Below are 16,448 nucleotides of genomic sequence, written 5' to 3' on the forward strand. Positions count from 1 at the left end.
TTACTCTGTTGCCTCCAAAATCACTTACCAAATAGCTTCTGATCCGACAATAAAGGGGTACTTAAGTGGTAGCAATCCAATACTTTACCTGACTAAATGAGCACTTGCCAGACAGCGGAGAGTAGCGCTAAAAAGAGCTTCTTAAGTAGCCGGCTACCAAAGCAGCCAGGAGCCTCGCCAATGAGAGTAAAGACAGTTGTGTCTAGTGTACCTGGGGTACCCTATAATGACCAGACAAATCACAACTGCTAGCTGGAGGCACCCTTGGATCCCCGAATACAGAAAGATGAGAAACGATGTACACTAGTTGAAGACCTAATTTTAGTCTCGATCCACACCACCGATCCGACAAAGACTATTAAAGTTGGCTTCAACAGAGGAATTTCGTACTACTAGTAAAGTGATAACACTCTGCCTCATTCTGTTTGTTTTGTTTGTTTTCTTTAATGCTTATGTGTTTGAAGTATCTAGTAGGGGTGGGCATTTTACCCAATCCGACCCGACCCGACCGGAAAAATTTCGGGTTCGGGTCGGATCGGGTCGGGATCGAAACCTGATCGGTTTGAAATTTACAAACCCGATCGGGTTGTGATCGGTTTGGGTCAAACCCGACCCGATCCGAATACCCGATCGGGTTCCAAAAAAAAAAAACCTTAAGCTAACAGTTAGCTACTTATATATATTCATGTCGCGATTCTCTTGCAGACAAATAGAATCTGTTTACTCTGTTCAAAATCCTCAGAAGTGTGACTGTGAGCCTACCATCTTGTTATCATAATTTATATATAATAAATTAATAAGCTTATTATTTCTATGTTTAATTATGTGTTGTGTTGATGTGTTCCATCTTCCATGTACTAGGAGCTTGGGGAAAAAAAGAAACCCCACAAAAACAAAAAAAAAGGATTCAAGAAATCCTTATCATGATGCGGATTGCGGGAACTCGTAATTAAAATTTAAACATGTGGTAAAATGGAGAATTTCTAAAGTTGTTACCTTCAGTGGGTAGCTCTAGCTCGATATGAATTTATAAAGGAAAAGGCTAACAAGAAGTCAAGAACACTGCACACAGCCACACACTCTCGGTCTCGGCTGCTGCCCAACACACACACACACAAGTGACACAACTTGACCTTGTCACAAGCTGCGCGCACAGCAGCACACAGCCACACACACATATGCTGCTGCTGCGCTGCACACACTGCACACAGATGACACAATACACTTGCACAACACACACTTGCACAGCACACACACACAACACAATGACAGAACAGAACACACATGAGCTGCACAGCACGCACACACGCTGCACAGTCACTCGCAAACCTAACACACACACACACACACGCTGTCGGCCACAACTCACAACTCACAAGTCCAAACAACTAAAAACAAACACAAACAACTTAACAACAGAACAAGGCAGCCGCAACCCGCAAGTCTGCAACCACCAACCAGCCACCACAAGCCGCGATCTGTTGCTGCCAACTGCTGAAGAAATCACGATCTGTTGCTGCCAAGTGAAGTCGCGACCAGCCGTGAGCCGTGAGCCGTCTGCATCTCTGCGATCTGCTGCTGCCAACTCCCAACTCCCAACTCCCAAGTGAAGCCGCGATCTGCTGCCAAGTGAAATCCCATCCGTCCAGCCGTAAGCCGTGGCCACCGATCTGCTGCTTGAAGGCCGAATCCTCTCCACCCGAACCCGATTTTGAAGCTTTCCGGTTTCCACCTTCCATTTTCAAGTTCAAGCTTCAAGCCTTCAACTTGTTTCAAGTTCCCAACTCCCAAGTCATTTCAGACTTTTAGTTTCCACTTTCCACTTTCCAGTAACTTCAGTTCATGCCTCACGCTCACGGTATATAAGTTGTATAATACAGCTATTAGCTATACACTATATAATTAATTAATTAATTAATTATATATATGCTAGATAGTTTATTATGTAATTGAGTAATTGGTTAATGGTTATTATTTAATTGTTGTAATTAACTAATTATGTATTTATAAATATTAGTAATAAAATCAAGGAAATTTTGTTAATTATTGAGCTCATTAGAAATTATTTTTTTGTCATATATAAAAAGAAATTGATGATTGGTGATTTGGTGGGTTTTTTTTATTTCATTGATTATTAATTTTTTATCGTTGGCTCTCTTTAGCGAATAGACTATAACAATCAAGCACAATGGATATATGAAAATGGTGTTAGCTAATAGCTAGCGAATAATAAAATTTTTGTTAATTATTAATAATTGAAATAATAATAATTGATAATTGTTAATAATAGTTAATAATTGAAATAATAATAATTGATAATTGTTAATAATAGTTAATAATTGAAATAATAATAATTGATAATTGTTAATAATAGTTAATAATTGAAATAATAATAATTGATAATTGTTAATAATAGTTAATAATTGAAATAATATTAATTGATAATTGTTAATAATTGTTAATAATTGAAATAATATTAATTGATTATGTTAATAATATTTATGTGTTTTGATTTTTGAATTAATGATTATTAATTATTATTTTGAATATTCAGATGCTTGGACACTCAAGATCGGATTCAATGAGTGACGATGAAGACCAAAGTGTACAAATGGAAGGAACCCATAGAGGAAAGGAAAAGGCGAAGCGAAAAAGACCGCCAATGAAGAAAAGATCGGCAGTATGGAATCATTTCACTTTACTCGAAGATAATCCAAATAAATGTATGTGCAACTATTGTGGTAAGCAATATCAATGTCATTCAAGGCTTGATGGGATTACAAATATGACAAGGCATATAAAGACATGTGAATCATACAAGACATTTCGGGCACAACAAAGTGGAAGTCAACAAAATTTGACATCTGAGGGCGGCGAAGAAAATGCAAGTAATTTGGTTTTGGGTAAAGGATGGAGTCAAGACGCGTGTCGAAGGGCAGTAACTAAAATGATTATTATGGGTGAGTTGCCACTCAGTTTTGTAGACAACAAAGGCTTTAGGCATTTCTGCAGTGTAGCTATCCCTCAGTTTGTTATGCCATCAAGAACAATTGGTAGAGATGTTATAGAGTTATTTTTGGAGTAAAAGGCAATGTTGAAGAGTTTGATTTGCAACAACAACCAGCGAGTGTCTCTTACAACTGATTTATGGACTTCTGTTCAAAACATGAGCTACATGGTGATTACAGCTCATTTTATTGATAGTGATTGGTGTTTGAATAAGAGGATTATTAGTTTTAGCGCCCATCGAAGATCATAGAGGGAAGTCGATTGGTAAAAAGATTGTGGCTTGCCTACAAGATTGGGGGATATAGAGGTTGTTTGCAATAACTGTTGATAATGCCACTGCAAATGATAGTGCTGTTGGTTATGTCACTATGCAGTTACTTAGTTGGAGGAATGATGATGCACTTGTGTTGGCGGGACAATATATGCATGTGCGTTGTTGTGCACATATTTTGAATTTGATTGTTGTCTCAGGATTGGGAGAGTTGCATGCTAGTGTTACCGCTATTCGCAATGCAGTGAAGTATGTGAGATCCTCCAGCATGAGGCTGAGGACATTTAAACAATGTGCTGAGCAGGTGAATTGTCCAAAAAGAATTGTTGTTTTGGATTGTCCTACCAGGTGGAATTCCACTTATTTGATGTTGATGACTGCGCTGAAATTTCAAGCGGCATTTGATAGAATGACAGAAGTGGATAAACCTTATGAGGCATTCTTTGCTGAGAAAGAAAATAATGTTAGAAGGGTGGGCCCACCTGGACCGGATGACTGGGAGAGTGCTGAATGGATTGTGAAGTTTTTGAAGGTATTTTATGATGCCACATTATTTTTTTCTGCCTCTTTGAGTGTGACTTCTAATCTTTGTTATGATACTATTGGCTTAATTGAGAGTTCATTGACTGCACTGCAAGAAAGTACTGATCCTTGGGTGTCCTCTATGGCTTATAGTATGAGGGAAAAATTTGACAAGTATTGGGAGTCCACAGGAAAGATAAACAAAATGTTGATTATTGCCTCTATTCTTGATCCACGAGCGAAAATGGATTTTGCTAAACATATTTTTGAGATCATTTTTGGCAATAATAGTTTGATGGTTGAACAAATGACCAAAGCAGTGAAGGACTTGTTGAATGAGTTTTATGATGCATATAGTGCATTCTCCGCTAGTTCCACACCATCGATGTATGGTGAGAGTGGTCTTAGTGGCAGCTATGGAGGTACAAGTTCTTCTCAACGTTTTACAACTGAGGCTAATTTGGTGGATGTTGCTGGTGGTGAATATGATGACGCTTTTCAAGTATCTCGCCCTTTCCTTGGATATGCCAGGAAGGTTTCTGTTCAGAATGAGAGTAGAAGAGTAGTATCTGAGGTGGAAAGGTACTTGAAGGACCCAGTTGAAGATCCCAGCAATCTTAAACTTAATGTTTTGCTTTGGTGGAGGGTGAATGGATCGAGGTATCCAATTCTTGAGAAAATTGCAAGAGATGTCCTTACTGTTCCCGTTTCCACAGTGGCATTTGAGTCTGCCTTTAGCACCAGGCGTCGTATTATTGATGAGTATAGGAGTTCTTTAACTCCGGCTATGGTTGAGGCATTGATATGCACTGAAAATTGGCTGCAGTCTAAACTTTTTGCCAATCCCGTCTACAACCTCCAAGAAGATATAAAGGAGCAAATATTTCATATGGAATTACAAGAAGGTAATGTTTTTAATTTTTTATCATACATTAAATACATAATATATTTAAAATGCATTATAATTTTTTATAGAACATCTACATATTATTTTTTTTTTGGGATTTTATAGAACTTATAAGATCGCAAGTTTCGACAGTGGAAGCGGTGAGCGCCGACATTGGTGTTATGGATGTTTGAAAGGTAACTTTTAATATATATTATTATTCATAATTTGATATTATCGTACTATAGTTTTTTGTTGTAATTTAAGCTACTATAATTATAGTTGTTATAGTTTTAAATTTTAAGTCTAATTTGTAATTGTTTTAGTTAGACAAGTTGAAGTTGATAGAATGTTATTATTGTCTAATATTATTATTAACTTGATTTGGTGATGAATGCCATAAAATAAGCATGATATAATAGAAATATATAATCAAGTGTGTATTGAGAAATTTGGTAAACATATATATTTATTTGTAATTATAAATTTATAATGATATAATAGAAATTAGAAAGATTGTAACACCCCTTAGTTTAATTAAAGATATGAATTGGATTTATTTATTTGTATTTGTGTTTGATGTGTAACCTTATGAATTTGGTATATTTGCTCAATTTTTTATATGAATTGAGGTTGTTCATTTGGAACGTGGCTTAAGGAAAATATTTATTGTACATTTTCTCAATCTTTCTCTAGGCAATCGGCACTTGAACTTGGAGTTCAAAATTTTCAATTTAGAATTTGTCAAAGTACTTGCATGGAGCCATGGAGGAACCAAGGTGGAGGAACCAAAAAAGCTTATTTAGTTTTAATGTTTGAACTTTGAATTTTGTGATTTATGTTTCTAAACAATTTAATTTTGTGACTTTGTGAGTTTGTGTTTCAAACTTTTAAAGACTAATATTTGGAAATTGTGCTTTGAACTTTGTAAGTTTGTATTAATTTTAACTTTTATTAAGTTTGGAACTTTGGATTTTGTTGATTGAGCAAATAATAGTCCTAATTCTATCCTCCAAGTCCAAGCCAATAGGCAAATAATTCTATTATAGCTTTTTAACTTTATTCATTTGAATTAATAACATTTTCTTTTCTTTTCTTTAGTTGAAAATTAGTGAAAATGACTACAATTAAGAAAAATGTCTTAAAACTTTCATAAAAATCTACAATAATAGGAAAAAAAAGAGCTCAAAATTGTATTAACCGAATTTGACTCGAATTGACCTGAACTGACCCGAACTCAATCCTACCCGTTTTAAATCCAACCCGATCCAACCCGAACACAACAGTTCGGGTCGGGTCATTAATTCGGGTTATGTTCGGATTCATTCTTGTCTAACCCGAACAACCCGAAACCCGATCGGGTTGACCCGAACCAGATTTTGCCCACCCCTAGTATCTGGTCGACCATGTGGGGTACCCAGAGTACCCTGTATCGGTCAATTACACCTTCATTTCCTTGTTCGCAAAATCAAAAGTTATGGGTGTAAATTTCTCTTAATTTAGGTGTAAGTTTATCCGCCTTTTTTCATAACAGATTTTAAGGCTAACCTTTAGATAGACCATATAAAGAATGTCTATGTATACACTTCTACCTTAATAATATCAATACAATTAGGGTCCGTTTGACACTGGTTAAAGAACTAAAGATCAATTTATTTTCCTAAAATTTAACACTAATATAGCGTTTGGCGCAAAAAGTAACATGTAGATAAGATAATTGGGGCTCACCAATTAAACGGTGAGAATTGAAAATTCTGTCAGAAGGTTGGGCGTGCGATAATTATTTTAGGCAGAAAATTTATCCTATGTTATTTTACGAGATAAGGCACTAAGAAGGGGAAAAAAATTGTCAGCTTCTCCTTTTTCTCAAACTAGCTATTCCTTTTACTCGATATTCTTTACAATTAGTAATTAATTATTTATATAATAATAGCTCAAAATTAGTGTAAAAATTTTAAGTCACAATTCTAAGTTAAAATACCTTAACCTTAATCTAAGGTAAAAAGTCTACATCCCTAAGGTTTGAGAAAATAGTTATGTAGACCCTAAATTTTTAAAAGAGCATACCAAGAGCCCCTTTTTTTTTTTTTACCATTATAACTTTTGAATATAGTAATTCAAAAATTATATTTAAAATATTTTAATATATATAATATAGTATAAGTAATATAATCTATCTAGCATACTAATAATATTAAAATAGTTTTTAGTATATTTATTTTAATGACATATTTTTATTTATTATAAAGATTTTCAATAAATCTTTAGGTAAATAGATTTTGCAATTAATAAAATATCTTAATAATATTAAAATTACTATTTTCATAATATCTAAATAATTTAAATTTTAATATATTTATTTTAACATTATGTTTCTATTTATTAAAAAAATTATTTTAATATAATCAAAAATGTCTAATAGATTTTCAAATATTAAATATTTTTAAAGATAAAAATTATTTTAAAATGTATATTATTATATTTATTTTAATATTAATTTCCATTTATTATAAAATATTGAAGTCAATTTTGTTTGGATTAACAGAGCCAAATGATATAATGGTCAACATGAGATCTTAGTGTCCCTCACTAAAAACTTGGGAATCTTAATAACTATTTTCCCAAACTTTAAGAGCAAGAGTATATCATTTTTCCTTAAGAGTAATATAAGATAGCCCTTATTTATATATGTATATATGTATGTGTGTATACATATATATATGAATATCTGATTATATTAAAATCAGTAATAAGTTAAAAGATAAAAAAATACAAACTCTAATATAATATATTTTATCCTTTATTGTATTGAAGTATGTGTGTTTTAGTTTATCTATGATTTTAATAAGGTTAGAGATTTTTGATTGAAAACACCGAAATTATAAGAAACAAAACGTAACATCTATAAAATGCTGCACGAAAATGCTAATTGGTCCGTTTAAAGATTTCTGATAAAGAATAAACTCCAAACTCAAGTGTAACAAGTCGTCTAGAGGTTACAAACTCGTGTGACTTGTCGCTTGAGGAGTTTCAGAGCAAAACCGACAGAGTCTCATGTGTCACTCAAGACATGAAGTAATACACGTGGTCTGCACGCTTATTGAATTAGAATTTCATTGATTCAGAACGACGTTTATGAATGCCGTTTTGAGCTTACTTAAATTTGCTTGTGACAAGCACATGAGAAAGGAGTGTTACGGTTGGCTTTGGCGGGAAGGGTTGTTAGCATAACAAACCCAGAAAACAGAGGTTAAAAAGGTGCAAGCTCTGGAATCATCTTCATTATTGGGAAACACTGAGAGTAGAGAGAAGATATAGAGAGAAAGGGGTTAATAGATCTTGTTCTCTGTAATTATGATCTATTCTTGTACTGTTTCGTTCTCAGTATAGTGAAATCTATTGCTTTGCTTCCCAGTGGATGTAGGCACCGTCTCTTGGTGCCGAACCACTTATATTTAGTGTCGTTTTGTTTCTTTAGAGCTTTGATTCTTGTGTAAAATACTCAGTGTGTGATTTGTATAAGTTGGTCTTGGATTCTTGAGTCATGATCAATCTCTTGGGGTGAATTTGATTAGTGTCAACAATTTCAATTCAACACGCTCTAAGTTTCAAATCACATGGGATATATTTGATTATTTTATCACCCAACTTTATCAATACATGATTTTCTTCCTATTCAATTATGTTTTATATTATCCTTAGGCATGCATAATATATTATATAATGCATGCACTGTCCATGCATGCCCGGTGACAGTTGCTTGTCATTGTATTTAATAATTACCGTAATTCAAGTGCTCCATCAGAAGAGATTCTATAACAACTCTCCTGTACTACATCTACTTAATATATGTAATATATATATAGTAGTTTTCCAATAAGGGATCCCTGACTTTATTAAATTCAAGGATCAACTAAAAGATAAAAAAATAAAGATTTTAATACATTATATGATAAAATACAGTGTATTGGAGTCTGTATTTATTTTATCTTTTAACTAATCCCTGACTTTAAAATCAGGAATCCATGATTGGACAACTATATATATATATATAAATTATATATAAATACTAATTACACACAATAATTTCAAAACAAATATTCGCATATCATACATGCATTCAGTGAGTATAGTACAATAAAGGTGTTTTAAAATCTCTTCTAGATTAAATTGAGTCAGATAGGGAGTTAATAAATTGATTTGGACTTTTCTCACCTGCTTTATATTTAAAAAAAGAAAAAAAAAGTGGCATATTGGGGTAAGATAATATCAAGTCAGACAAGTAATTTCAGTTCAACTGCAATAACATAACTTTGCCTACCATAAGCCCTAGCGTAGTCTTTCCCGCGGGAACATCCACAATAGAGCAATTCACTTTGAGGGCGCAACTGTGCACTTATTCCTGTGATAATTCTGAAGGAGCATCTGGGCATACCCCTTCCTAGCTACAAGTCAAGCCCCGTAGCCAAAATGAAGTTTCATGGAAATTTTATCATCCTTACAAATATCGTTTTTCTATATATGCATTTTTTTTAAATGGCAAATTGGATGTAAGATAATATCAAATTATACTAGTAATTTAAGTTCAACTGCAATAACATAATTTTGCCCTTTTTTTCAGTAACTGTCAAAAAGACATTTGATGATATATTTATCATTTTTTAATATAACTTTTCTATATGTACATTAAATCGTAATGATGAGATACATGATCAGGTGAGTTAAAATATAAAATGCTCTGTAAATTTTGTTTGTTTGCTTAGAAAAATAGAGAGAAAATTTATTGATAGAGAGAAAATACAAGGCTAAGCATTATTTATAGTAGTGTGTAGAATCTTCTCAAGGTTACAAGTTTACAAAACTCGTGAGCGCAGATTCTGGTATTCATAACAAACTTTTGGAGGGAAGCTAATTAGCTCTCAACTAACTGTAAAATTGACTTTCCAGCGTGGCAATCATATGGACAGCTCAGCTTGATGACTCAGCATTTTATTCTTAACATGCCCCCGTAAGCTCAAGGTCGTAGACAGACATTGAGCTTAGTTAGCATATAAGCAAAATGGTCAAAGCTCAGAGGTTTTGTAAGCACATCAGCTAACTGATCAGAATTGGACACATGCTCAATGAATAGCTCCTTGTTAGCAATGTGTTCTCTGACAAAATGTAAATCCAATTCTATGTGCTTAGTTCTGGAATGATACTTAGGATTACTTGCCAAAGCTTCTGCATTGCTGTTATCACAATGAAGAACATGAGGTTTGTGGAGTGACACTTTGAGCTCTTTCAACAGATATGTAATCCACAAAATTTCAGATGTAGCCAAGGCTAAAGCTCTATACTCAGATTCAGCAGATGGTCTGGAAACAATGTTTTGTTTCTTAGATGACCAAGACACAAGGTTTGATCCAAGATAAACACAATACCCTCCAACAGATCTCCTGTCATCTGGATCAGACCCCCAATCTGCATCAGAATATGCTGTGAGAATTGGAGAGCCTGACTTGAAGAACTGAAGTCCAAAGTGTGCTGTACTCTGCAGATATCGTAACACCCTCTTACAGACCTGCCAATGTAAAGTAGTTGGAGCAGCCAAAAACTAACTCAATTTATTTACTATGAATGCAATATTTGGTCTGGTTAGTGTCAGGTATTGCAGAGAACCAATGATGCTTCTGTAAAGTGAAGGATTCTCAAATATGCAGCCTTTGTCCTTCTGCAACTTATCAGCAACACTGAACGGTGTATTACAACCTTTACTTCCAAGCATATGAGCTTTTCTCAAGATATCACCAACATACTTAGTCTGAGATAGATGTAAGCCTTCAGCAGATGGAGTCACTTCTACCCCAAGGAAATAATTGTGATGGTTGTCGAAGCCAGCAAAAATAAATACTTACTCTAAATAAATTGTGTATAGTGATTGAGCAGGGTTGTGTCCACAGAGATTGGTAATTATTTAAATCCTTTTAAAATGTAAAATGCAAAATTAGGGGATTGTTGACAATAATAAAAATCAAACTAAAATAACAAGAATGCAAATTCAAATTGTAATTCAAATTGGGAAAAGCTCTGGTTGAAGGAATTAACTCAGCTTGATTCGACTACTGATCATTGATTCAAATATAAATCATTACTACTTATGAATAGACCGGTTATAGCTACTGAGGCCCTCTAATAGCTAATCTCTCCTTAACTAGTCGATAACCAAGGTACGACTATTGGTTATTTCCCTAATCAATAGACAACCCTGGATACGATCATATGATTTAATCAATTGACAGCCTGAAAAACCAGAAAGATTCAAATTCTAATCAACAAATGCATACGACGGTTCATTTAAATTAGATTGTTTATTCTCATAACACAATGCATTGCTATGCTATTTGTCACAAACATTAAAATCTTCATACGATGAATCTTTTAATTGACAATAGATTAAATTGATAATTAAATAGTGGCCAATTATCTAATTAACAAACATAATCATTACAATAATTTAGAGAATAAACAAATACCCAAAAAGTAATAAAACAATTAAAGCATAAAAAAGATCTCACAGTAATAATGAATCAAAGCTTTATTAACCTTCAACCAGAATAATAGGTTTAGTTCTTCATAGAGAGAAGAGAAAAATTTAGATTTAGGGTTTTTTTTCTTCAAAAATCTCATCCCCTTTGTTTTTCACGTCTCCTCTCTCTTATAGAGTTTTTCCAAAAATAAAATACTAATATCTAAAATATTATCTAAATATTAAATTCAAAATTACAAAAATAACCAAAAAGACAAAACACGTTAAAATAAAAACTACAGGCCCTTAGTTGACAACATGCGCCCACGCCTTATCAACAAAGTTCTTCTAAAGCTCATAATTTCTCCAGGAAAATAATCATCCTCAAACATCATCTTGTAGCTCAATTTTAGCACCAATCAATAGAATTGCACATACAAAAATAAAACACAAGTAAATCACTATTATTAAGCGCAAAATATCGATATTAAGGGAAGTAAACAATGCAAAACTAGTGCATAAATTGCACTCTAATAAATTCCCCCACACCAAGATAATGCTTGTCCTCAAGCATATAGCTCAAGACTAATCCCAAATCTCCACTCAATTCTCATCTCAACTCATCCAAAAACAATCTTAAGCAAGCATACCTCAAGAATTTAAGTCGATCAACATTCAAGAGACAAGGATTTTAAAGCATAGGATCTCATAAGCTAATATAAAAGAAAAACATTCAACCACCAGGAAGATCCATTCAAAATTCAAGTGCAACAACATTTAATAGCCCTCTCATTGACTTCACTCTATGCACTCAAAGTGTTTAGAGAATCATTTATGCACTCAAATCAAATCAAAGAATGCTATTACCATAAGCTTGCTTATATATCATATTTCAATCCACAAAACATGAATTAAATGCAAAAATCTAAAGTCTTAAAAAGGTTGTAATAGGGTTAAATGAGTTAAATGAAAAAGAAAGGTCTATGAAAGAAAAAGACATCAAAATGAGAAGAATGAACTCATTGAATGAACCTTATAATATCAAAACGCTTATTTCTACTCAAGTCGCAAATAATGTGAACATTTTTTCCTCTTTTCCTCTTTTTCTTTTTTTTTGTTTTTTGTTTTTTTTAATCAAACAAAAGAAATGAACCTTGCACAATTTAATTCAAGCATAATGCTTGTTGATCTAATTGAGAAACTTTAATTCAAGGTAGCAAGAGCAACAAAATATATCCAAACAATGCATCCAAAAATCTCCTTAAATTGAGGTTCAAAAAGAAGGAAAATGGGTAAGTAGATGGAGAGAATTAGATGGGTAATGGTTAAGGCTCAAACAAAGATAACAAATAAAGGTCTTCGAGTGGAGAAAAAGAAGAAAAATGCGAAAATAAAAAAAATGGAAAGTGGTTTGCCCTTATCATTTTAATGCATAAAATCCCGTAATGCGGCTTCAACATGCATATCAAAGTAAGTTCTAGAATAAACAAACCAAGATTGATATTCACATCTCTTAGGAGTGCGAGAGCCTGCTCATAGGGTGTTGGGCAACATGGCTGATAAGTATGGACCAATCTTCACTATCAGGATGGGCATAAATAGAGCTTTAGTCGTGAGTAATTGGGAAATTGCAAAAGAGTGTCTCACTACACATGACAAAGTCTTTGCCAACCGTCCGAAAACCCTAGCCATGGACATTTTAGGCTACAAATTTTCCATGTTTGGCTTCAGGCCATATGGCTCCTACTGGCGTGAAACACGCAAGATAGCCACACTTGAGCTTCTCTCGAACCATCGGCTTGAGAAGCTCAAGAATGTACGAGAGTACGAGCTGAAGACCTGTTTGAAGGAGTTATACGAGTTATGGAACAAGAACAAAAGCACGGATAAGCTATTGTTGGTAGAGATGAAGAGATGGTTTGCGGACACCACGCGTAGTGTGGTTTTAAGAATGATTGTCGGAAAGGGATGCAATTCAGTGGACAGTAAAGAATGGAAAGAGCTTCTAACGAGATTTTTTGAAATGAGTGGTAAGTTTGTGGTGTCAGATGCGCTACCGTTTTTGAGATGGCTGGACATAGGGGGTGATGAAAGGTCAATGAAGAAGATAGCCAGAGAATTAGACATTGTTGTTCAAGGATGGTTGGAAGAGCACAAGAGGAAGAGAGACTCTCAGGAGGTGAAAAAAGAAGAAGATTTTATGTATATCATGCTTTCAATTCTAGGCGATGCAGAGCAATATTCGGGTCGTGATGTTGATAGGATTAATAAAGCTATTTGCCTGGTAAGCCTCTCGTAACCGATTTTGTTTTGTTATAGTTATAGTCTAAGCACAACTCATTCACCTCTGCATTCTCTCCATCCATATGAGTGGAGTATTCAAATTCAGACCTATCTTTCTATGTTTTACTATTTTGTTATTAATGCAAGCACATTAGTTAGGCAAACTAATCATATGTCTTAAGAAAGTTGTTGCCTACCAGTGGAACTACACCTTAGCTTAGATCTCTTCTTTTCACTCAAGAAATTTTAAGAATTGAACTAGTTGGTACGCATCACTTAACAAAATATTCTATCATTTTAAAGCACTTTATGCTTATAATCATTGATACTGTTGTTTAAATCATTCTTCAAAATGAGGTTTACAAATGAGAGCAATTAATATACTTGCAATGCGTGAATTGAGAATATTTAGTTATTCTATCTTATCCATTCATTATGTATCGCAGTAGTCAATTTGGATCTAAATTTTCTAACAAGTCTTTGATAATATATTGGTGGATTTGACAGGATGTATTGAGTTCAATTCTACCAATAAAACTCAAAACAGGGGGGGTGGGGGGAAGGAGAAATAAGTGTTTAAGTGGAATTTCATTTAGTTGCATTACGAATAAGTGTAACGTAAGAAAACTCTTTACACACTACCAATTTTGCAGGCTCTCATCTTAGCAGCAACAGACACCACAACAGTAACATTGACATGGGTTATTTCTTTACTTCTCAATCATCGTGATATTTTAAACAAGGCTCAAAATGAACTCGATATTCAGGTGGGCACAAAAAAGCAAGTGAATGAATCGGATATAAAAAAATTAGTTTACTTGCAAGCCATTCTCAAAGAAGCGATGCGTTTGTATCCTGCTGTGCCACTCTTAGTTCCTCATGAGTCTATAGAAGAGTGCACAGTTAACGGTTACCATGTCCCTGCCGGCACGCAACTTTTGATCAATCTTTGAAAGCTTCATCGTGATCCACGTGCCTGGGAGGAGCCTTGTAAGTTTCAGCCAAAAAGATTTTTGACAAGGCACAAGGATATTGATGTGAAGGGACAAAATTTTGAATTGTTACCTTTTAGTAGCGGTAGAAGAATGTGTCCTGGAGTGTCATTTGCCCTTCAAATTATGCAACTTACACTTGCTTCTTTACTTCACGGCTTTGATATTGCAATCCCATCTAATGAACCGCTGGACATGGAAGAAGGATTAGGGTTGACCTTGGAGAAATCTACACCACTTGAAGTACTTGTTGCTCCCCGTCTCTCTGCTTCTCTGTATGTCTAATTTGATTCTCGATGTTACAAACAAATAAACTTATTATAAGTATTTATTTTATTTTATTTGCTTGTTTACTCTTACTTATCAGGCCTTCTTCTACTTTGAGTATAAATGGTCAAATTATCATTAGACATAAACATGTATTACTAAATGCACTTTTATCCCAAATGAGCTGAGAATTCTATACCATTTCACTCAGCACTTTTCTCTTAACAGAATATTCTATGCTTTTAAAATAGATTAAGCTTATAATCGTTCATAAAGTTGTTACTTCGCACTTCAGGATGAGACTTCCAAACGGGAGCAATTAAATCTGTAATTTGTGAATTGAGAATATCTAATTTTATATTTTCCCCTAATCAGTTGAAATGGTAAAATGGTGAATTAATAAGTCAATAATATCATCTTCCATTAGTTATTGCATTAGTCATTTGAGATCTACAATTTTAGATAGGTTTTTGGTAAGATACCTGGGGATATGGGAAAAGTTTTGAGTGCTCTAGGATCAATGTCTCTTTTCCATTCATGTCTTAGTACATGTATACTTTAGTTGATGCATTGAATCAAATCCATCGGTAAGAGCCAAAAGGTGCCAAAAGAAGTCTTTGGGTCGAATTCAATTAAATAGCATTGTGAATAAGTGTAACATATGAAAGTAAAAGATCAACGCTTTAATCTATACCAACTTTGCAGGCTCTCATCTTGGCAGGAACTAACATCAGAACAAAAACATTTACATGTATATCTCTTTGCTTCTCAAGTAACAAGATATTTTAGAAGAAGCTCAAAAATAAGCTAGATGTTCAGATTGGCACAGAAAAGTAAGTGAATGAATCAGATATAAAAAAATTAGTTTACTTGCAGGCCATTTTCAAAGAAGCAATGCGTTTATATCCTGCAGCGCCACTCTCAACTCCACATGAGGCTATAAAAGAGTGCACAATCAGTGGTTACCATGTCCTCGTCAGCACGCAACTTTTGATGTTTGGAAGCTTCAACATGATCCGTGTGTTTGGGAAGAGCCTTGTAAGTTTCAGCCAAAAAGATTTTTGATAAAGCTCAAGGATATTGATGTTATGGAACAACATTTGTAATTGTTACCTTTTAGTATGGTCCTGGAGTGCATTTGCCCTCCAAGTTATGCAATTTACACTTGCTTCTTTACTGCATGGCTTTGATTTTGCAACCCTATCAAATGAACTACTGGAAATGGGTGAGGGATTAGGGTTGGCCGTGGTGAAATCTACACGACTTGATGTACTTGTCGCTCCACGTCTTCCTGCGTTTTTGTACAGACAAATTGATTCTCGATATAATCAATCCAATAGATTTTTAAAACAAGAATTGATGTATTTTGTTTGCTAGTATACTCTTACTTATTACGTCTTCTTTGGAATCATAATTAGAAATGAATATTTATTGTTAAATGCACTTTTATCATGGCTAAATTGGTTAGATGATGACAGTCAGGGTATCCCATTGTGTTTATTCCGATGGGTATGTCCAAAATCAATATATACAATGAGCAATCTTATTGGAATGCACTTCAATGAATAAAGTGCTTAAAACTAGTTAAATTAAATGAAAAGTGCGGATATGGTGCACGACGTCACGCACTGGATGAAAATTCACGAAATGAAATGAACAAGCTATCACTTAGGTAATAGCCTAGAGATAGCTTCCCTATCAACAAAAGCT

The 16,448-nt window shown here is 34.1% G+C and overlaps 1 protein-coding gene and 1 pseudogene across 1 annotated transcript; both read left to right on the forward strand.

Annotated features, from left to right (window-relative positions):
* The first annotated feature begins 2,785 nt into the window (after nt 1-2,785).
* Nucleotides 2,786-4,882, forward strand: LOC112098092 (zinc finger BED domain-containing protein RICESLEEPER 1-like). Its single transcript, XM_024183704.1, has 3 exons — nt 2,786-2,960; nt 3,481-4,707; nt 4,815-4,882. Exons 1-3 carry the CDS (start codon nt 2,786-2,788, stop codon nt 4,880-4,882), a joined length of 1,470 nt encoding a protein of 489 aa, XP_024039472.1.
* A 7,827-nt stretch (nt 4,883-12,709) lies between these two features.
* LOC18041530 lies at nt 12,710-14,756 on the forward strand (annotated as a pseudogene).
* Nucleotides 14,757-16,448: the final 1,692 nt, after the last annotated feature.

This window comes from Citrus clementina, unplaced genomic scaffold (assembly GCF_000493195.1).
Source record: "Citrus clementina cultivar Clemenules unplaced genomic scaffold, Citrus_clementina_v1.0 scaffold_5, whole genome shotgun sequence".
In the NCBI taxonomy this organism is placed as follows: Eukaryota; Viridiplantae; Streptophyta; class Magnoliopsida; order Sapindales; family Rutaceae; genus Citrus; species Citrus x clementina.